Source organism: Heliangelus exortis, chromosome 7 (assembly GCF_036169615.1).
Source record: "Heliangelus exortis chromosome 7, bHelExo1.hap1, whole genome shotgun sequence".
Taxonomy (NCBI): domain Eukaryota; kingdom Metazoa; phylum Chordata; class Aves; order Apodiformes; family Trochilidae; genus Heliangelus; species Heliangelus exortis.
The window spans coordinates 10,328,318-10,351,067 of NC_092428.1; the positions used below are offsets into that span (position 1 = coordinate 10,328,318).

Sequence of the window (22,750 nt, forward strand, 5' to 3'; positions counted from 1 at the left end):
TGTTGTTTGAAGTTCATTTTATTGTTGCGTTTTATAGATGAGATTTGTTTGCAGATTTGGGGTTAATGCCACTGAACTCCATCTTGACAAAGCAACAAAATGATTCCAAAACAGGCTAGAGCAATAAATATCAAACAATTCAATCTAAAATGTATAAATATAAAAGTCCATTCTGAAAATGTAGGAAAAACAGGAATCCATTTTTTTTGTTTTGGCCATTTGAACAGTAACATCTCTGTCATCCATCCACATCACCTCAGATCCAGCACAATTATCTTTATGTCTTTCCCAACCACGTGGTTGCATGGCTGCAGAAGACAACCCATTATACAAAGAAATCAGTTTCAATTAAAATAGCATACAGGGGCTATTTTTTCCTTTTAATTATCTGAGTCTGCTTAACATGGTGTCTATCTATCCAACTTTGATTGCACCCGTTTCTGTGCCTATTTACAGACAAACCTGACCACCACAGGTATAGAAAGGAATAAAACAATCAGAAGTGGAGTTCTAAAGAGAATATTGTTTAGTTCTTGGCCTGTGAAATAAATCATAATTTTGACTTATCTCTTTCTCACAGTATGGGATACCTGGAGTGGACAAGGAAGGTGGCACGTATTGCATTAGAACAGGTGTCGGGGGGACAGCAGCAAGGAAAGAATGAACTCTGATCTCTTTTGTAGTAGCCTCATGTATGTCTGCACACATGATGATTTTTAAAGCATTTAGGACTACACTGTCTTTTAGTCATGACAAAGTAACAGCTTGTTTTGGGTCTGTAGAGAAGAGCATTCGCTAGAAACCAGACTGGTGCAGATTAGGATGATTCAAGTAATATTTCATGAACCAGTCCTGATATTTTTTTTTCTCTGACTGTGAATTTATTGCTTTTGTTGAAGAACAGTATACTGGGGGGATTGCACTTCAAAGGATATTTGTTCTTAGATACGTTACTGGTATTGTGTATCAATGATTATAGCTGAGCTCTTGTGGCCATCATGAATTAAGTCTGTAAGGGACCACTGAGAAAAGCCTATCTAGAACAAAAGTCTTAAAATTTTGTTAATATACCTATTATAGCCCTGGAGTCAATGATGGAATAACACAACAAAGAAACCACCTTTTTTTTTTTTTTTTTTTTTTTTTTTTTCAGAAAAATACTGACATTGAGAGTCTTCCAACAAAGTAGTCAATTTCAGTGAGTTTCCGTATTACTTCTCTGCATTAGATTATTTTATTTTGAGCTATATATGTTTTGTATTAGACATGACCCCATTTAAAAGAATCTTAATTATTCAAAGGTAAATATTGTTGGCTTCTAGAAACAGTGACATTTCTGATTATTCTGATGGCTATACCTTTCAGCCATACATGTAGCATACTATCAAAAGACAGGGTAGTTACTGAGAAAGGTTTGTAAGAAATCAGAAGGAAATGAAGGACAGTGAGGGAAACGGTGTGTAATCTACTCATAGCTGCACTTCTAGCAGCTGGGATGTTCTGTTGGGACAGTGGAGCTGGGGATAGGAACTGAATGCTTTGTTTAAAAACTGAAGTGCTTGGGAAAAACTCCCACTTCAAATAGTGGCTTTTGCTTCTGAAAGCAAGCAAAAGGGGTGAGTGATGGTAAGTGCTTCTGGTTAGCCACCATTTGAATGGCAGCTCGTAGCACTCATCTCATGGCTGCTTAAGGAGAGTCCTGATTTCTGCCCTGATCAATGAAGTAAGCATGGTCAATTATTAAAATGTGGAGGAGCAGAGAATTTAAAGAAAACTAATCTGAAACATATGATTTCTGCTTGCAGCAGAACCACAGGCAAGAATTTAAATAGTCAAACCCATCTTGGATTATATACTTACATTAAATAACCTAGGTTCCTTTGTATGTGGATGGAATCCCTTCTTTTTACAAGCAGAAACTTCTAGCATGCCAGCATTAGTAAGCCTGAAGATGCCTGTGCTGAAAAGCAAAAGATAAAACTACTGTTACATACATCCCCATAATACAAGTCCAAGGCTTCACAAACAAATTTCTTAGCTTAACATAAGGACAATGGGATGTATCAGTATCCCCAGGTAGACAGGAGGCTAGGGCTGGCTTGGATTCTTAAAGCTATTTGAAATCAAGGGGAGCTGTGTTCCTGCTTTAGGAAATAGGCAGGTTAGCCTGCTAAATGGCTGAGGCTAGGTTACCCAGAAACATATAGAACAGTAGCTTAGGAATTTCAGATTGCATTTCACTCACTGAACTCTAGAGGGGCAACTCAAACGGTGACTGCCCCAGAGCAAGCTCTGGTCAGAGTACACATCCCACTCTTTCCAGTAATCAAATAATACAAAGTCCTGGAAAATACACTGCTGCATATGTATGACCTAAACCTTTGAGTACAGAATACAGTTAGAACCTTCACCCTTCTATGAATACCTAATAATTACAAGATAGCACCTGATTAGTAAATATTACTGATAGGAGTAAAGGATAGAAAAACAGGAGTAAGAGATTTTCAAGACAGGAGATTTGTAAAGGCATGCAGATATTGTGCTCTGGGTTACAAAGCCTAATACTTGTGCCCTTGGCACTCAAGCTGTATTTACAGTTCTGTTACCTGTATGGCCCATTCAGGAAGATAGGCAACCAGAATGGGATTTGTAGTCATCTATAGGTGCAGGCTAGAAAAGGGCTGAAAAAAATGCAGAGTCTAAACAACAGAATGAGCCCTGGGCCTTGAAACTCAAAGCACACCAAAGCAGAGTCAAAAAATTGTTGAGGTTAGAAGTAAGCTCTGAATATTGTCTAGTCCAAACCCCCTGGCTCTAGCAGAATCACCTTGAGCAGGTTGCCCAGGACCACATCTGTTCAGGTGTTGAATATCTCCAAGCACCCTGTTCTGTTATAAAACTTCACTTTTACTGTTACGCAGTTCCAGGTTTTTCCAGATACTTATTTTTTGTATTTTATGAAATACAAAAATAGGACCTTAATATAAAAAAGAAGTGATCTTTATCTCTCTAATCCCCAAACTGTAATTTTCATATCACCCTAGAGAAACGTGCCTAACCCCTTCTCTTCCTTGATCACATGGAATGAACACAAACCTGTGGCAGGGAACAGGCATTGAGGTCTCCAGAAGAACAACTCCTGTCATTACTACTTGGTGGAGTAGAGGATAAAAACAAATAAAATTTAAAACCTGGGACTGGGAGGGAGGAGGAGAGAGAAGCCAGAAACAATACTGTGCATATAGACTGTATGGAATGGAAACCTAAAACAACTTAAAACAACTCAAAAAGGGCAACATTCCTACCCTTCATTCCAGTAGATGTGCTGTTTGTACTTGATCAAATTTTAAGATAAGGTAAAATATTCAGATATTAGTTTAATGAAAAAAATAAGGACTCACTCGTTATGCTTTGGTGAACAAACAATTGCAATGGCCTCTGGCAACATTAGCTGGTAAGAACAATGAGTATGAAGATCAACACTGGATAAGAACGCAGTTTGTGTTGGATGTGTCTACAAAAAGAAAGGGAAAACTCAACATCATGAAATATTTCTTACAAATAAAGGTTGATATACATTTAGGAAGTAACAATAATTTGTAACAAACAAAAGTGCCAATACTTCCTCAGGCTGGTGTCATGGTTTAGGCCCAAATGGTATCAACCAGGACTCTGTCTGCTCACTCCCCACCCCCACCATGGAATCCAAAATCCCTAAGAGTGAAATTTATATAAAGCTTAAACAACATAATATCCTCCCCACAAATTTTGAATATAGTAGAAAAATAAGTAGCATTAGAAATTCACAAAATACCATTATATTCGAATAAACACAAACAAAAACAGTAATGGAAAAAGCAGGATCATTGTATCAACAGGATGCCTCTACTTCACTAAGAAACACTCATATGAGGAAAATATTACTGTTTATTTACATCAATACAATTAGAAATAGATGAGAAAATTAATTTGGGTTATTCCATTTTGGGGTTTTTTTTGCTTTGTTATTCCCAAGTTTTTTTTTCAAATAGTATGCAAAACTCATATAGAAAAGCCAGAATCTACAAGTCATACGTACATGGATCCAGCCCAAAGTGAGGAGATCATATTGATCCTGAACACCAAATAATTCTTCCACATTCTCCATGTCACAGTAGTCTGGTCCTGCGGATTGCTTTGGCACTATTACATGGGTAATGGTAAATTCATTATGTGTCTGCAAAACAAACATTGGCTCAGAGAAGAACAAATGAAGTAATGAATAAAAGCTGAATCAGAATCTGAAAGGTGTTAGCCTTTAAGCTAAAGCAGAGTAGTATAGGTCCAGTGATCAGCTATACTGACTTACTGCAGCCAAAAACACTCCTCAGCATTTTATCATGAAAACATATAGGAAAGTATTAATAGCAACATAAGATTGTTGGATTAAAATGTTCAGAGATTGGTATGAAAAGCTGTCCTTTGAGAACCAAAAAATTAGAAAAATGAAAAAAAGAAGTTTGGCAACACTGTAATTAAACTTGGAACATCATTACTCTTGCTATTCTTTCTCTTTATACAATTCAAATACTCTTGGAAATAATCTTAAAAGTTATTTGTATGTCAGCATCATCCATGGCACTTTTCACCTGCTCTGAAAAAACATTAAGAGTTTGAGATCGAAGGAGAAAAACAGCCTGAAAATCAGATGCTTTACAGCTTGATGGCTGTTGTTGTGCCATTATGAATCTGATGACTCCGGTAGATTCTGACAGTCTTTATAATTCATTGTCCTGTAACTAAACCTCACTTACCTTAGATGAATGCCAGAGAAAGTACTTGAAAAAGCTTGTATTTGTACAGCATGCTGAAAAACTTGATGCATTTTATAGCATCAGCAGTGTAGTTTGATTAGATATTTCCCCAATAAGGCAAGCCCACACTGCTGAAGCATGAATATGAAATTAATTACATTAAAGACTAATTGTTTAAAACTGCTTTTGCTTTGAAAGAGATACATTACAGGAAAATACAGCACTATCAAATATGTTTTTCTCCATACAAATGTGAGGGTTAAACTGTACCAGTTTTCCACAGAGAATTCCACATGTCTCTATTCCTCTTACTGTATTTGCCTCTGCTAGCAGCAGAAATTTGTGACAGAGATCCCTGGGCAAAATGACACCTCTGAGTGCTTCAGCCAATTGAGCTAACAAAAAAAAAAACAAAGAAAAAACAAAAACAAAGGAGAGATTAAAATGCAGCTTACACAGTGAAGTTCCCTAAAAATAAATGATTGTACACAGCTACAGAAAATTATTAAAAGTGGAAGAACTATACTTACCATATCAGATATTTCTAATAAAAATAAATCTAGAGCACAAGCATTTCACCCTAAGCTGAGGTCACCAGCCCATAATACACACACACCTGCCTGTCCCTCAGGTTGCAGTGAGCTGATAATATTTTCCCAGGCCAGGGCTTTGCAGGGTGAACCTGCAGGTTCTGCTTCTGTTCCCTTGGAGCCTGTGGCAAGATTTGGACAGTGAGGCTCAATCTCTAGATCAGTCCAGTGGTACTCAACTGGAAAATGTGAAATTGTGACCCAACCTCCTCTCTTAAAATGAAGACACAAGATAAAACTGTTGTGTGCACATCAACATATTCCTGCTTATTTCACTATCAACATTGTCACGGTGAAAAAATACATATATACGTATGCAATATTGTCTGCTGCAAGCTGCAGAAGAAGATAAAATAATATCTCAAAAAATTAATTAAAGTTCTCTGCACTTACTCTGAACAGCACTTAAAGTAGCAGCTGGCTTTAAGACCCTGTTTACCGGAGGTGAACGTCCAGCGCAGTCAGATGTGCCGCTCCTCTCTTTTTTCTCAACCAAGGCTGTAGACAAGGAACTGTTCTCTGCTACAGAAATACAAGATAGCATACTTCCATCTATCTGTTCAGACATAACCATGCTCTCTTTGATTTTCTGATCTCGAGCTAGTTCTTGCTTCTTAAGTTGATCCTCAAAAAATTGAAACTGTTCTGATTCCAGCTGCTGTTGCCGCATGTGTGCAATTCGTTTCTTCTCTGCCTCTATTAGCTTCTGATGCTCTAGTTTCTTCAGGAATTCTGTTTTACATTTGTTCTGAAACGTATACAAAATAGTAACATCATCAGAGCACTCAGAAAAGCTACCAAAAATGGAGGGAAAGAAGCAATCTGATTTTTTTAATAAAACCATCAAATCCTGCCACAAAAGTTAATTCTTTTGCAACCTATTTGTTGAATTTTGAAATACAACTGTATCCCCCCAAAGCAGTATGATATTGGAATGAAATATGGTAAGGAAGGGATTACTAACACAAAGCTTCCAACCTGCAAACTTGTGGTGCTTTGTGTTCTGACCTCAGTAGTGACAGCACCTGCCTCATTTACCCAGTATCATGAAGTAACTTTAAAAAAAGACTTTTCAGAATAGTGATGGTGAAGAGAGGCACACAAGTGTAAGCCCTTATGATTTGAAATGCAACAAGAGATCCACAAGCACTTGGGTTTTCTTGGTAGATTTCATAGCCCATTTTGTTACCTGGTTTTCTTTCTTGTTGTTGCTGGCTTAAAACAGGTTTATTGACTTTCTCCTGCTACTTTTTTTCCCCTTGACTTACCCTGGATTGTTTAACCTGGCTTTGGTGCCTTTTTTACCTCCCTAGCTTCAGACACATCAGGTGTCTTCTCCACTCTGATCTAGATTCCCTTCCCCTAAGCCACCTGCTCTTCCACAAACTGCAAGGGAAGCTTCAGGTTTCAACAGCCCATTCTGCTTCCTGTTAAAGGAGAGTAACAAGCATCTCCAGAAATAAGTTTAAAAAAAAAATAAATCATAAAGTAATTTCTTAAATGTCATTAATGAAATGAAGCAGGAAATTAGTCTCAAACCAGTCAGTGACAGGAATATGGAGCGTGGGTTTACTTTTTAATGGTTGTTGATTTTTATTTTTTTCTTCTTAATTCTCTGAGTTTATTTCAAAGGAAGGAAAGATAAAGGTATTTCTTCTAGAACACGCTTTCCAAGGCAAGTTTTTAAAATTATGGGTCCTGTTTTCAGTGACATTAGTACAAATGATGGAGATATTTAAAGTTACTTAGAGACCCAAAGAGGATCAATTCAAACTTGAGAACATTCTGAGCCAAGGGACCTTTTCTATGTACTCATGGAAGTGTTTCAACAGCATCCTCCTTATAAAAATGGATCAGAATGTACCAGATAACTATTTGAATATTTTTTCAACAGACATTAAGTAAATATCACAGCACATGTATTTCCAAATAAACACTTGCCTTTCTTATTTTTAAATGCTCAATCAATTACAGTCTGAGGATTGGAGTAATTCTCTACAGCCCATGCATATACTCTTTTACATGATTAGGTTCTTGTACAACTGGCATTTTTCTGCTTAATTTTAAAGAAGTTTCACATAAAGGAAAAAAAAACATACAAAAATTTATTTAATAACCACATAAAACTTACTTTGTTTTGAATGTATCCTTGATATTCTAAGTTATATTTTCTTAGAAGATCTCTCTTCAGTTCTTCTGTCCGTGGAAATGCAACCTCCTTTAATTTCTTTAGGATAGGGGAGAAAGGTGCATAAATTTATTTTTTGCATTTTAAAATAACTACTTGGAAAACAAACACTGTTGTAATACAGATTTTTAAAAAGGTACAAGAATATATAAAAAAATACTGGTCTTCTTCCAGGAAAGAAAGAGAGAAGTACACACTATATCATCAGATCATAAAACTTTAATAGTATACCAGTTTCAATAAAGCTATACTAATTTATGTCATTTGAAGGAGTGGCATGACCACTTCCTATCTCAAGGAAAGATTAGTCCTTTTCCTAGCAATCTGTTATTTCTGTTTTGTTTAATAGGTGATGACAAACATTTTGGTCATACGTGAAATTTGTAATAAAAGCTAAGTTGAACTTTCAGTGTTTCAGGTAGGAACAGAACATTTTTCTCTGGGACTCCCTGGACAGAAATATGATGGAATACACCCATTTTCAGGTGGGTGTGCCTGTGTGTATGTTTATTTGGGAGGATAGCTACACATGTAGCTTCCTACAACAGCCCTAGCAGACAAAACTTTTCAAGGCAGCAATAAAGCCCAGTACCCAATGTTTTTTACTGATACAGAAGCTACTATAAAATAATTTAGAGGCTGCAGGCAAGGGAAGATAGGAGATCATGTGCTTAATCATACGGAGTGTCATAAGAGAGATAATGTTAGACTCCCTTCAATAACAGGGGTGTTTTCCTAGATTTTTAACCACAATCAAAATAAGGCATGAAGCATTTTTATATTATTCAGCTTTAACAGAAGAGAAAGCATGCAAATATGGCAAGAAAAGATAGTTATGGTTCTGGCCAAGAAAGATAGTTATGGTGCTTATTGGACAGTTCCGGATATTTTAAGCTCAGTATAAGGCTGTATTTGAATTTTCTTTTTTAGGGAGGAAAAAAAAAAAAAGAAAAAAAAGAAGAAAGAAAGTGAAAATAGTTTGTATGGAGGTGGAAGAAATAATACGCTTGGGTTTGTTTTTAGGTTTTTTTAAATCAATATACATTTGGCAATTAAGAAAGCAAAAATATACTTTGATTATTTAGCCAGTATGTTCACATATCTCTCTCTCTCTCTCCCCACATTTGCAATAGTCAGGTTGGACCATTCACTAGCCACACATATAATTGGGACCAGAAATGAAAAGTACTGTCAAAGTAGTTTATTTTTAATACGTGAACTTTCAGAAATAGGTGTACCTGGATTTCCAGCAGCCTATCAACTTCTTCAAAGACTGCTCTTGTTCACCTTTCAGAATGATAATTTCATGTCCAGTACTGATCAACTAATTAAACCAAAATAAATGACTAATATGTAAAGATACTGGAAATTCAGTCTGTGTTGTTTGTCATGAGCTATGTGTGAGCTGAGAGAAAAGGAATGCTAAGAAAGAATGGATAGATTTTGGGGGTGGAAGATTTCTTAAAGGCCAGGAAACCATAGCCCTACCTTAATAATAACTTGTTTTTCTGGTACTGCACATTGGTGATAGTCTCGGTGACTGGGTAGCTTTTCCACAAACAAGCTAGAAAATTGAACATGCACATGTTGGTCTCAGTAGCCAGACAAATGTCCACAATAGCTTTTATGTTGACAGAAAAATCAGTTTCACATAACCATTAAACACTCAAATCCAGATGACTCAGAGATTGTTTCTACACATCTGTTTAAACTAACACTTAAGATTCTTATATAGGCTTGGATGAGGTACATAGGGTAATGACAGAAGATGATTTTCTATATCTGAATGTATTCTGGGTTTCATTAGTAGTGACTTGAATCTAAAAAAATGAGACTAACTAGTAGCCAGCCCCTGAAAATAGCCTTCAATGCAGCCTTCAGCCAAGCCAGGTTTAATACATCCTGTTTCTGCTGCCTTTGTGTGTCCTTAACTGAAATGCTAAATCTTAAATGGAAAGTTCAAGATATAGCACTGACTTCCATTAAAATAGCTATTTTTACAAGACCAAGCTGCAGAGCTAACTGCTGTATTATTAACCTACCCAGACACCTAAACTGTGGCAACACACAGCTGCAAAGATTTAGAATGCACAGCTGCTCTCATGCTTTCAGCAATTTGTATAGTGTTGACTTCCACTCTTTCCATAGAGTTTCTTATTACACTTAAGCTCAAAAGCATGTAAGATCTGGTCCAGTTTTCAGAGTTTGAGGAAAATGAGGAGGAAAGAAATTATCCTATTTAAAAATATATATATGTTTTTAAAAAAATCATTTTTTAAAGTAAGAAAACAAACCAATCAAAAATACAGCAAAACTAGTTAGTAAAAAAAAATTAGATCTACCATTCGTATGTATTTCTGATATTTTGAGAATTATAATGAAGGCTGTCCAGGTTTGGGTTTTTTGAGGGGTGGGGGGGCATAATCATACAAGTTACATATGTTGTGGAGATTTTGAATTTACTCCTGTAAGAGGTAATAAATTCTTAATCCTTTGGGGGAAGAAAAGTAAAAAGAGGCAAAAATACATTTGGTCATGTTTCGGAATTGCTGTGCAACACTATCATTGTTAAGATCAACAGACATAGGGGGCATAGCTATTAAAGGTTCAGAAATCTTCTCTAAATATTGCTTTTTAAGCCATGCATTTAACCATCATGCTGATAGATACAGAATAAGATGTAGGAATCAGTGCTCATAGTATAGCCCGGTACAGTAAACTTAAGCCTTGATGTATGAGGTTAGCATGGCAATTAACAGATGGCTAGGAGTGCTATCCTAACAGCTGAGATGAAATTATAATGCACCCTGTGGTTAAAGTTCTACAAAAAAGCAAAGATGTTCTGCAAGAAGACACTAAACATTTTTCTCCTGATCTAAAGGAGGAACTGCCCTGTTCTCACTGAAACTTTTTTCAGTTTACTCAGAATAATAATCTGTAAGGACTACAAATGGTTTCTTACGTTATGAACTTATTATAAAAAACAAAAGCATTCTCCAGGTTTCCCTCCTCCATATATACTGATGCCATTCGCTCCATCTCTACTCCAGATCTAAAGTAACGACGTGGGGTGATATCTTCATTGATTGTGATATTGCTGCCAAGTTTGCTTAAGGCACGTACTCTCTCTTCTGGGGTTACAGAGATGTCTGTATGGTCAGGAATAGCTACAAGCTTTTTCTGAAAAAGAACAGAGAGATCAGAAAAGAGAACCAGATAATGTATTTCACTTTCAGTAAATGATCTCAGTCAAGAAACTCAAGGGAAAATTTCAGCTTTTTATTTTTCACAAAATAGGCATGGTTTCCCCCACTGCTAGCCACAGTTGAAGCATTCCAACCTGATTCTCAATTGCACATAAATAGTGATGATAATTGCAAATGAAGAGGGATCTCACACCCCTCCCCAAATGTAGAAACTATAAAACAATCTCAGGAAAAGAAAAAAAATTCAGATAAAATTAAGTACACCCTTGTAGAAATGGTCAATGGCAACTCAAAGTGTATCTTCTTCAAAATCCCCTGCACATGAAACTGTACAAGGTTCTGCCTTAAGTTATTTCAATGATTTGGTGATGGGCCTTGAATGCTCAAGACTCTTATTACACGATGACTGCTGAGTATAGTTCCACTAACAAAGAACAATAAGCTAACAGTTCTCTGCAGATATTCATTTCCAGTTTCAAATGAGGCAGTCAAAGCTTAAGAAGTCAGAACAAACTCTACTGAAGAGCTGTAGCTGCTTATTAGAAGAAATACTTTCCTGATAAATAACTAAACAATTGACCTCTGCAAGTTGTTTCCTCTTTATTAAAATGTCTACTCCTTCCATTCAAAACATTCCAGTGACCAGGTTTTTAAGTGAACAAGCTAAAACCTCATGAATCACATATATAAAAATAAAATAAATTCCAGCAAAACCATAAGGCATCACGTGGGAGGAACTGATAGCATACAGGAAGAGATCCTTATAGTTGGCAGCCAACACTGTTAAACAGATTGCTTGAATTGTTTCCTATTTGAAAGGGAGGGTGCTCATCCTTTAAAGGGTTTGTAATACATACCAAAGAGCTGACAGTGAATGGTTGTTCCATGTTGTTATCTGTCTGCAGACCTAGGAGATCACTCTTTTCCTCCAAAGTCTCCATTTGACTGTAAAGGGTAATATCAATACAGTATTCAGTATCTGCAGCCAGCTGTCTCAGGGTTTATTAGCCCAAGGGAAACTTGAACACAGATATGTTGATTGTAGTCATGTGCTGGAAAAAATATGACAAGCCATTCAGATTACAAATATATTCAAATGTCACTTAATTTTTCATGCCTGCACCCACTCATCACTTTGGTATCACACTACTTACATTTTTAATAATAATCTAAAATTTACCAGACATCTAGAACTTGAAACAGAAATGCATGCAGGCTTACAGGACAACTTCTGACTGACTGACCTGTTCCAATGTTATGACAGTGGATTAGAACATAACAGAATGAATTATTTTTACAGCAACTTTAAACAACCCCAGCTTTCAAGCATTACAGAATCGCTGAACTGTCAAGGTTGGAAAAGACCTCTAGGATCACAAAGTCCAGCTGTCAACCCAGAAAAACATCATGCCCACTGGAGCATGCCCTGAAGTGCCTCATCTGCACAGTTTTTTAATACCTCCAGTGATGTTGACTTCACCAACTCCCAGGGCAGTCTGTTCCAGCACCTGGGCACTCTTTCAGTAACCAAATTCTCCCTAGTATCTAGTCTAAACCTCCCCTGGCACAACTTCAGGCCATTTCCTTTAGTCTTGTCATTATTTATTCGAGAGAAAAGGCGAAGACCCACCACCCCACAGCCTTCTTTCAGGTAGTTCTAGAGAGCAGCAAGTTCTCCCTTCAACCTCATCTTCTCCAAACTAAACAATCCCAATTCCCTCTTCTTACAGGACTTGTTCTCTAGACCCTCCACCAGCTTTGTTGCCCTTCTCTGGACACGTTCCAGCACCTCAGTGTCCTTCTTGTAGTGCGGGGTCCAGAAGTGAACACAGGACTCCAGGTCTGGCCTCACCAGTGCCAAGTACAGGGGCAGCATCACTTCCCTTGTCCTGCTGCCCACACTGTTCCCAATACACACCAGGATGCCATTGGCCTTCTTGGCCACCTGGGCACACTGCTGGCTCATGTTCAGCCATGTGATGACCAGAACCCTCAGGTTCATGTCCTCTGGGCAGCTTCCCAGCCACTCTTCCCCAGGTGTGTGGTATCACATCCAGTTGTGACTGAAATGCAGGACTCAGCACTTGGCCTTGTGGCCAAACCTCATACAGCTGGCCTTGGCCCACCAATTCAACCTGTCCAGGTCCCTCAACAGAGCCTTCCTACCCTCAAGCAGATCAAGACTCCCAACAAAGTTGGTGTTGTCTACAAACCTGCTAAGGAAAATAAGGTGAAAAATTAGATGAAAAATCACAAAAGTTCAAAGAGTAATCACAGAACCTGTGTTTTCTTGACCATGTGATTTGACAAACACATTTCAAAATAATGTTAGTACTTTTATCTGCTAAGCCTGTAATTAAAAATAAAACTTAGCACAAAAATGCACAATTGTAACATGAAATGGAGAAAATATTCCCAGCACCACGTGTTCCATCTGCACAGCTTGCTGACTTCAACATTACTCAAAATGCACTGAACCCTGACAAGTCAGCTGAGAGTAATTGCTCCTTGCAGAGCTCTGAACAGTTAAGGACAGATATTTAGACATGTTGTGGTCATCAGCAAAAAAAGAAAAAAACCACAACCCAAAAAAACCCAACAATCAACCCAGCAAGGATTTGGAAGGGAAATTAATTATTTAAATTGCACAGGGAGTAAGAAAATTAAGCTCCTAATGTGGTTTTTCACTTCTCTGCTCTAAATCTAAGCAGAAATGACTCTGAGTGTCAAAGGCATTGCAATCATAATGTGTTTTTAGCTGGCTGTATTTCTCAAGTACTGATTTTTGTATTTGGGTTGTCTTAATTTTTTTTCCAAAATCTAACAGTATCTATTAGATCACTCTTCAATTTTAGCTATTAGTGCAAGTATTACAGTAGGCATTAAATTCATTTAAGTAACACACCTATTCATTGTCACAAACTTTAGAGAGGCCCTATGGGACAACTATAATGACTTTTTTCTTTTTTTCTATACCAAGAAAAATACTGCCTTATAACTAGTTCCACATGAAACTCTTCTCCAGCTGGACTAGATAGATGTGGTAGCCTGTGGAAGGACAGGGATAAAAGTTTGGCCAGGGAGGATATTATGTTATACCTCCACCTCTGTTATCTCAGATTCGGAGCAGAAATAAAATCTTCAGATACAAGACTGTACTCAAATTCTCTCTGTGCTCAGGAATATAAATTAATAATTTAAAAATAATTAATAATAATAAAAATAATAGGGGCTGGGGAAGAGTGCTAAAAAGTATGTATTTTAAAGCCATTTACTCACTCGCCCATTATTATTTCCCTAGAAGCAATTGTGAGAGGTACAATAGCTGAAAAAAACCCCTGGGTTTGATCTAAAGTGTGCATCCAAGTATGACAACCTGTAAAATACTCCAGTCATTCCATTTAACTCCAAAGACATTTTTCAAAATGAAGGGTGCAAAATTGCATTTCTGTTCAATTCTCTATTTCATTTAGCTGCTTTTGAGCAAGAAAAGTGCTACTCAAGGACGTCTTCCTTTATAGACTTTCTCCAAAATTTAGTGAGGAAATGATCATTTAAGATGAAATGTTTCCCTGTGGAGGGCATGGCTATGGATCACATGCTGCTTTCAACTATTACCATACTGTGAATGTCTTTCAGCCTAAGTGATAGGCAAGTGGAAAAAATGTTAGTGCAGAAAGCAGGAAATATAAAAGACACTAATTGGTGGGGTGGGGTTTTTTTTGTTGTTTTGGTTTTAGTTTTGTTTGTTTGGTTTTTTGACACTTTTTTTGGGGGGGAGGGGCAGGAAGAAGGGCGATATTCTCAAAAAGGTCTTAAAGAAATGGTTTTGGAATTCTTATAAGGAGACCTTTACTTGAAACCATTTCTCATCTTGGTTTCATCTAAGAATATTAAAGTTATAAATACAAGTTTATTCAGTAGAGCATACAAAAACATTAAATATAAGAAGAAAAAAAGAAAGAGTCTAATACCAGGTATTTTAAAGAGGTGACATCTGGTAACAGCAGAAACTCATACTTCCTCAAAATTGTGTCAAAGCTTTGGAAGGATGAAGAAGCTCTGCAAGAGAGCCCAAGCCAAGCCACACTGCAAGAGCTAAGCAGAAGAACAGCTGCAAATAAAAGAGGAAGCTGACTTTTAAAATTTGGTTTCAGGAACACATTAAAACCCAGACACTATAAATAAAGAAAAAATATTATGATGAATTTGTATCACTTTTACAGAAGTGTTAAATAAGACTGAAACATATCAGCTATTACAGGTGATGGTATAATTAAAACCCCAAGTCCTAAAAGAATGGGGGCACGTGTTATCCTTAACATGTGGACATGCTGACCAGAATTAGAAACTATTAAAATGCCAAAAGTTAAGCTTCACTAAAAACACCCAGGCCTGTCTGCCAGCACCCTGGAATGTCTCTGCATAACATTTCTCATGGAGCAGCTTCCCAACACCTGCAGCTGGTGGGAGGTTGAGGTAACGGCCAAGGGGCTCCCCTCACCCCCACCATATTTCTTTGTACCTCCACTTTGCTGACACCAGTGACTTCAAGGCAAGCTGTAGCTGATCCAAACTAAAATTGAGTGGACTTGTAAATTTAATTACTTCAGTCTCAAACTCAGAATGCAAGGGAGGAAGTAGAAACATGGAGGTAGCAAAACAGACAGACTTGTCCCTTTCCAAGGCAGTGCTCTCCTAGACTGGTATGAACTGGCTTTGAAAATGCACCCAAAGAGCTTGAACGCTGTCTATAAGAATTGCCCAGTCCTGACAAAAAATTTTTTGTTTTCTGAAAATACACTTACATTTCACTCTACAAGAGTGAAGAGGAATTCAAGTATCAGACTTATTTATGTAACAGAAATTAATTATTTTCAAATACACAAAAGAATAATGCTAATACAGTCATGTACATTCCAACACCAACCCCAGGGGATAAGTAGTAACAATAGCTTGGAGCTGCCTTAGTCTATTTCAGTGTTGTGTGCTCTAAATTCTGAGAGGAAACATGCACTTCTCTGCTTTACAGTTTCAGGCACTCCAACTAAATTGGACTGAAGTAATGCTTAATTAAGACAACACATCTACACATTTGGCCTGCAAATCAAGTTTTTTCAAATGATGAATTTTCTGAGAGTCAGTATCAGAATATAAGAATTCAACATCCACTCAACAGTTAAAAAACTTATTTTGATTTCATTGGCACTCCTCACTAAATCCCACTTCCTCCTGAGAAACCATTTGTTTTCCTTATAGCTTATTATACTATACATTAATCAGACACAGAAAATAGAACAAAGTGAGAAAAAACAGCATTTGAGTGGCATAGGAAGCCATTCTTTCTGGTCAGTCTAACAAGGTTGGTGCCAAGCACCAAGGGAGTAAAAATCAGAGAACAATTTAAACTTAAATTATACATCAAGATATATGAAGTATATTAATAACACTTATAATTAGCATATATAATAAATTATATACATGTATTATTTGTATCAATATAAATTAAAGTGTAAATCTAATATATTATAATTATATAATTATGATTATAATATAACAATGCTTAAAGACAATTACATATTATATATTTACATATTATGTGTATTATATACACATATATACACAAAATACCTCAGAAACAGGCTATTAAGGCAGAGGAGTATGAGAATATCTGGAGAACACATACACATACTCCTGGTTTTCTGGGAGGGATAGTATCATATTCCACCACAACTTCTCCAATGCCCTCTCAGTTTGCTGCATGCTGACATATTTCACACAGGTCCCAGGGTGGAGGTATCTTGACAAACAAGAGCCCATGAGGCATAACCCAGCAAGGTTTGTGTGCATGTAACTCAGCTTGGTGGTGGCAAAAGGTGATGCGTATGGCTGCACAGCAAGGTTATTAACTTAGCAGTGTTGTATGAACCATTTCAGTCACATAGTTTGTGTTTGCAGTGCCTTGTGAGGAGCCAACTCTTTCACTGCTACAAGAAAGAGCTGGTACCAGTGTTCATCCCAGGCCCAGAAATATCTACTTAGTACTCTATGTCTTTCACTGATATAACCTGGCTCTGTCAGATGGACTGGACCAGCAAAGACAACAAAGCCAGGCAGGCCCATGCTCTGCCAAAGGATGCTCACAGTGACTGGCAGTACTCTTGCCAGTCAAGCTGCTCAAACTTTCGAGAAGACAGAGACAAAGAGGAGCTCAGAGTACCAGTGCATCCCAGAAACCAGCTAACTAGGTAGCAAACTATGAGGACTGAATTTCAACTCCTTATAATGATCTTGAATCTTTTCCTTAGTCAGAAGAGGTTTTGCAATGTTGCATGAGATTTTCAGATTTATAAACGAGACTAATTTCAGTATTAGTTTAATCATTAGTTTCTACTTTGTAACCTTAGTTACTTTGAAACATTGTTGACAGCCAAAAAAAATGCATCTTGTTACTTTGAAACCTTGTAGCTAATCACCTTTTAACACTGTATCTAGTTACCTTGAAACAGTTTCCCCTTCCCATGGAATTAGTCCCAGCACACTGCCTTCACTGCTGTTACAAATACTTGTCACTGTTGTGTGTTTGTTTTACAAAAAGCTACATTAAAGGCATCAACGGTAAAATTTTGAAAAGCATTTTCTTTTGTTTTGTTTTATTTTTGCTTTTTTCATTCAAAGCTTAGGCTCTGGTAAAAATAACAGGGACTAAGGGCATGAGCAATTATTTATTCTTTGTGTATTTTTAAGAGTCTTATATCAGCAATACTCATCTTTTTTTCTTTTTTTTTCTTTTTTTTTCTCTTGATATTTTGGTGGAATATAGAGCCCAGATGTGTTTCCCATCAAAATAAATAACTTCTGTTCATTGGAATGAAATATGAATATCTAGATATATTTGCTAACATAAGAGCTAAAATGTAGCATAGTTCCACTTTTTACAAACTACTCAATAGCATCGTTCTGCATTCATCCCATGGTAAGAAAAGCTTATTTTAAGATTTTCATGAGAAGTTAAAGCAGTAATACTCTACTTTACCACAATAGGAAGCATGATGATTATAGAATTGTAGAACAAAGATGCACCTCTAATCATAAAGGGATCTGTCCTCACCAAAATTGACAAATTATGAGGTGCAAAACCACCTTTTAATTACCTGTAATGGATCTAAATTATTTCAACAACCTTAAAATAGGGCACATCCAGTGATTGTCAGATGAATATAAAAGGACAGTTTCACGCCACTAAGTCACTTGTGACGCAGAAACCCTGTCTTTCTCTACTTTGAAGTGGATGTTTGGATTAATTTAGTGAAAACTAGGTTAGAAACACAGTCACCTAATTAACTGAGCTCTTTCTGGAACGATAGCCCATGTACTAGCACAGCACATAACATTTTATATATACACTTGTATTTGATATAAAATATGTTTAAACTAGTCTAGATAGCAAACTCCCTTCTGTTGGCCCTCTCCAAAAGGAAAGGGCATGTTCTTCTGTCAACCTGTTTTTGGAAACCACCATTCATCATTACAGCAGATGATTCAGCTAGTGTAGTAAGTCATCTCTTCTGAAAACAAAACAAAACAAGAAAAAAAAAAAAAAAAAAAAAAAAAAAAAAAAAAAAAAAAAAAGGAACAAAGGAACAATTAATTGAAAACATAAAATTGTTCTGCAAATATTTGGATGAATGCAGTTAGTTAATTATCTACTAAAATATCACTGACTAGCTGTCTTCTAGGGACTGTTTTCTTTTTGGAACAGATTTAAACATTACTGCATTAAGAAGCTACATCAATGAAGTCAATTTGCTACTGGACCTGCTAAGGTTCTGACATGATACATGCAAGAACCTGACTTTTAATCCCTACAGAGAATATGAATTTCGGACCTATAGGTTTTTCCCATTGCTTCAGAGCACAGAGGAGACTTCTGACCTTCACCTGCTTGTCATTAATTTTTATGCAGACTATTTTGAAGTCAAAATTTATGATGTTCCTGTCACTACAACACAGGCCTATGCTTTTGAGCTGTATATATAGTGATGGCTCACTACCAGATTTACAAATATGCTGTCTGCCAAATATTAGTCACTTTTAAAAGAATGTCCTGAAAAACAGACTAGAAATATCGAACATTGGAACATGCATCTGTGAACTGCTGACAGCTCTTCTCTTGTGGTTTCTGGTGTCAAAACAAATTACAATCTCTCCTTCTCCCCTGTTTAGCAACGCCATTCAGTTTCTGCAAAAAAAGCATTTTTAGCATAATGGATAAATTACGTTAGAAATGTCTTGGATTACAGGCAATGGTCTTTCTACACAGTTACTTAAATATACTTATGCAAGACAGAACAGCATCTTTCCAGTGAAAGGATATTTTACCCATGGTGCAGAGAAGCAGTGCCATTTCCTGCCCTTAGGAAATCCACAACCACCCCCATCCAAATTAATGTAACAGGGCACAGTAAGCTAGAAAAGGACAGGAATAAAAGAAACAGATGTTGTTATATAATTTGTTCTTTGATGATTCAGCTGAAATACCAAAAAGAGAGATACCTGTAATACATAACACCAGTGAACTTCCTCCATGAAGAACAGAAGCTGTGTTGCCAAGGGAAACAAATGAGGTTAACATCACCACAGAAGTCTGCAACACTTCATAGACTTCCAAGAAGCAAAGAAAGCATAATTCCTGCAAATCCTCAGGTCTTCAGATTTTCCTGCCTGAAGCCCTACTTCTCTCAGAGGCAAAGTCCCACTAGGATAGAAAGTTTAAGAATCTTCCTGTTCTTCCCATAAAAAGTAATTGTTTTTCTGGCAATATTTGCTACTTATTTTTACAACATTTTTAGACTCCATAAGCTCTAATATGGACAACTGTTAATTGGGTGAGTAACTGCTTACAACAATTTCTGGTTTTATCTGATGACATATTCCTATTATGTCTTACCTATTGTGGTTCACAATGCAGGTTACAAAAAGAGGAGAATTACATTAAATTGACTTTTCTGACAGACAAATTCACAGTTCATACACAGAAGGCTATTAAATTGTCTCTAAAAATGATGCTTGTCTTGTGACCTCAAAACTAGACAAAAAATGTGGCATTAATTCAATGTATTTTATTTTGTGCAAAACTGTAACGCAAGCAAAGTGCAAGTAAAAAAATCGAAATTGATATTAACTACAGATGTCAGCTAGTCATAAATAAATATACTAGTCAACTAGTACAAATAACTACTAGTTAAACTGGCATGTTTCTGCAGCATGATGTTTGTACAAGATACCGTAGTGAAGTCTTTGACCTTCTGCTCTATCCTAGATGACTCAGGATGTCTCATACTATGAGCAGATGGGGAAAAAACAGGAATGTCTGGCTCCACAAGAGGAATTCAATGTGGTTTAGACCATTTTTTTTCTACTTAGACAGCTGCAATATTTAATTTCTCTTTTGTTAGTTTACTAAGGTTGACAATGTTAAGCAGATGCTTTATAACAGCACTGACTGTAACACAGTCAGCTCTCAGGGTTGCTCAAAAGTCAGATGGACATTCAGAATATCAAAGCTGAGCACAATCATTTGTGTCTAACATTTTACACACTAGCAGGCCAACAGGCTCTTCATCTTGGTGAAGCTACACAGAGACTTGCTCTGAGCCTATTTCCAAATTATTTGCTTCTGCCTCAGGAGGAGACAAATGATCACTGCAGCCTATCCAAGCTCCTTTCTGTATCAATAGAGAGAGCTAGACACCCCTGAAGGCCTCTTGAAAGTGGTTCAGAGATGTTAAAAAAGGAAGATACTGTCTATGGTGATCATGTCATGAGCCCAGAGCTTCCCTTCTGTTCCATACAAAACTGTGAATCACCTCGAACTGCCAGGAGGAAGTTGGATAAGGGTTGTGTCTGAGCAGGTGCCTGACTCACAGCATTACCATGAGGTAGTTACCATCAGGTATCCGTTTCTGTGTAAGATTGAAAATTCTGGGTTTTTATAAGAGAGATGCAACAACGGTACTAAGACACTACACAGAGATCATTCAGGAACTGTACAAACAAGCTCCTTCGCTTTCAGAGATGGATACTTCTATTTATAACATAAACTATGACCAGAAAGTATGTTTCTGACATGGCAATCTAAATGTTGTGTATTTGATAAAATTATATAGACAAAGAATTCTGTTATAAGGTAGAAAACTAAGTTTCAGAACACAAATTGGAAATGTAACCTTTGATACAGAAATAAAATACCAAGGAATCAGACAAAAAAAAAAAACAAACAAACAAAAAAATCCCAACAAAACAACCACTATGCAAGTCCAATAAACAGAAACAAATATTGCAATTTGTAGAGCACTTGCTCAGTGTCTTTGTGCATAAATCACCTTATTATTCCTTCAGCAGCTGAGGTTTTACAATGCTCCTCACCTTGTGCTTTACTCCTCCTCAGCTTGGTGATTAATTTCCAGGAAATGTCTTAAGGTCTGACCTTGAGCACACTTTATGCATGTAAAGAAATCCACATGAGAAATTCTTTTGCAATATTCCCATAGCAATATCAGTAATACACATGACTGCAGGATTGGTCAAGACACTGAAGCCTATTTTTAAACATAATGCCACAAAATGACCCCCTATGCTTACAATTATATAAAATACAATAAAAAAATGTTAACCCTGAAAATTGTATCTACAGAATTAAATGGCATTTATAATGCTTCCCTGTGATTTAGAAAGCTCTGGATTTGTCAACACTGGTCTTTGGCTTAGTTATTCATACCTTTAGCACCTAGACCTGCAATATACATGGCAGAAATGCCTTGAGCACATCACAAAATCCAGCTGTTAAGAGTATCATAATATATTGCCTAAGCAGCAACCACAGTAACAAACCTGGACTCCAGTCTCCTAGGAATTTCATGAAATTTCATTTCATGAAATTATGGGTCTGTATCCAATTTTCTAGGACACAGTGGTCTACGGCAATTTATTAAATATATGCCAACTACAGCTTTAGACTTTTTTTTAGTTGGCCAGCCAGCAACGATGAGAAAACCCACTTCTGTAAAGACGGAACTTTCACAAAGCAGGGCTTCACCCTAGGAATGAGTGCCCTGGGAACTAGCTGCCCATCCGAGACCTCATTATCTCAACACTTCCCATTTCAAGCAAAAGGTGTGGTTTTTTTCTGCCTGTGAACCGTGCACACATTAAATAAAAAATTCCAAATCCCAAGGAATTCCACCAAAAGAGACACTTTGCCACTTTTCTGCAAGAGGACAGCACATCCATGAGTGGGAAAAGTGAATTTTGCTCCTCACTTCAAAGAAACACAATGAAGGTCAGAATGAGGACTATGGGCAGAAATAGTTTATGAGAGAGCTACAGATGCCCAGTAAATGCAATTTTTTTTTTATTTTTTAATTGACTTTATGTTCCAACCATATTCTTTCACAAATATATGTAAATTGCTTTAAAAGTGAGTACTGTTACAAGTTGTTTTTCTCCGAAACCTGATAACGTTCTGGTCGGGGTCCCCATCACTCTACAGTCTCCCGTTTTTGCAGGCGCAGTGAGCTCAGCAGCGGCAGCAGCGCGGGCTGCCTGCTCCCCGCCTCCCCTCACACCCACAAGTTGCCAGTGACACCATGATGCCCAGGCTGCTCCTACCTTCCCGGGGCTGCTCCATCTCTCCTCCTCTCTCCCGCCCGAGGCTGCGAACACTCCAAGTTCCGCCCTTCCCGGTGGAGGGCGATTTCTGACCGGCCTCCTAGGAGCGCGGCACCTCACCCGCGGGGAACAGGCACCAGGGCGGCGGAGCCGATGGAGCTCGGACCGATCCCGACTCCCACCGCTCCCCGACCGCGGATGAGGCAGCGCACGGCACAGCCCCAGCGCCTCTTTCTTCCTCTGCCCGCAGGGACCCTTGGCACCAAGCAGCGGGATGGCAGCGCCCGTCAGGCCCTTGCCCGC

General features: G+C 37.5%; 1 protein-coding gene across 4 annotated transcripts in view; it reads right to left on the bottom strand.

The window, feature by feature from the left end:
- The window catches only part of STAMBPL1 (STAM binding protein like 1), a 23,357-nt gene continuing 607 nt past the window's right edge, over positions 1-22,750 (bottom strand). Inside the window, exons 2-12 of one of the 4 annotated variants that reach the window (XM_071748760.1) lie at positions 14,752-14,891; positions 11,635-11,829; positions 10,534-10,751; positions 9,060-9,135; positions 7,515-7,610; positions 5,777-6,131; positions 5,064-5,188; positions 4,079-4,216; positions 3,402-3,514; positions 1,861-1,960; positions 1-308 (exon numbers count right to left, since the gene is read on the bottom strand). In XM_071748760.1, the coding sequence (XP_071604861.1) occupies positions 252-308; positions 1,861-1,960; positions 3,402-3,514; positions 4,079-4,216; positions 5,064-5,188; positions 5,777-6,131; positions 7,515-7,610; positions 9,060-9,135; positions 10,534-10,751; positions 11,635-11,718 (1,362 nt within the window). In that variant the 5' untranslated portion in view covers positions 11,719-11,829; positions 14,752-14,891 and the 3' untranslated portion in view covers positions 1-251. Of the gene's footprint in view, positions 309-1,860; positions 1,961-3,401; positions 3,515-4,078; positions 4,217-5,063; positions 5,189-5,776; positions 6,132-7,514; positions 7,611-9,059; positions 9,136-10,533; positions 10,752-11,634; positions 11,830-14,751; positions 14,892-22,447 lie in introns of all 4 variants that reach the window. The other 3 variants (XM_071748761.1, XM_071748762.1, XM_071748759.1) reach the window with 3 other exon arrangements.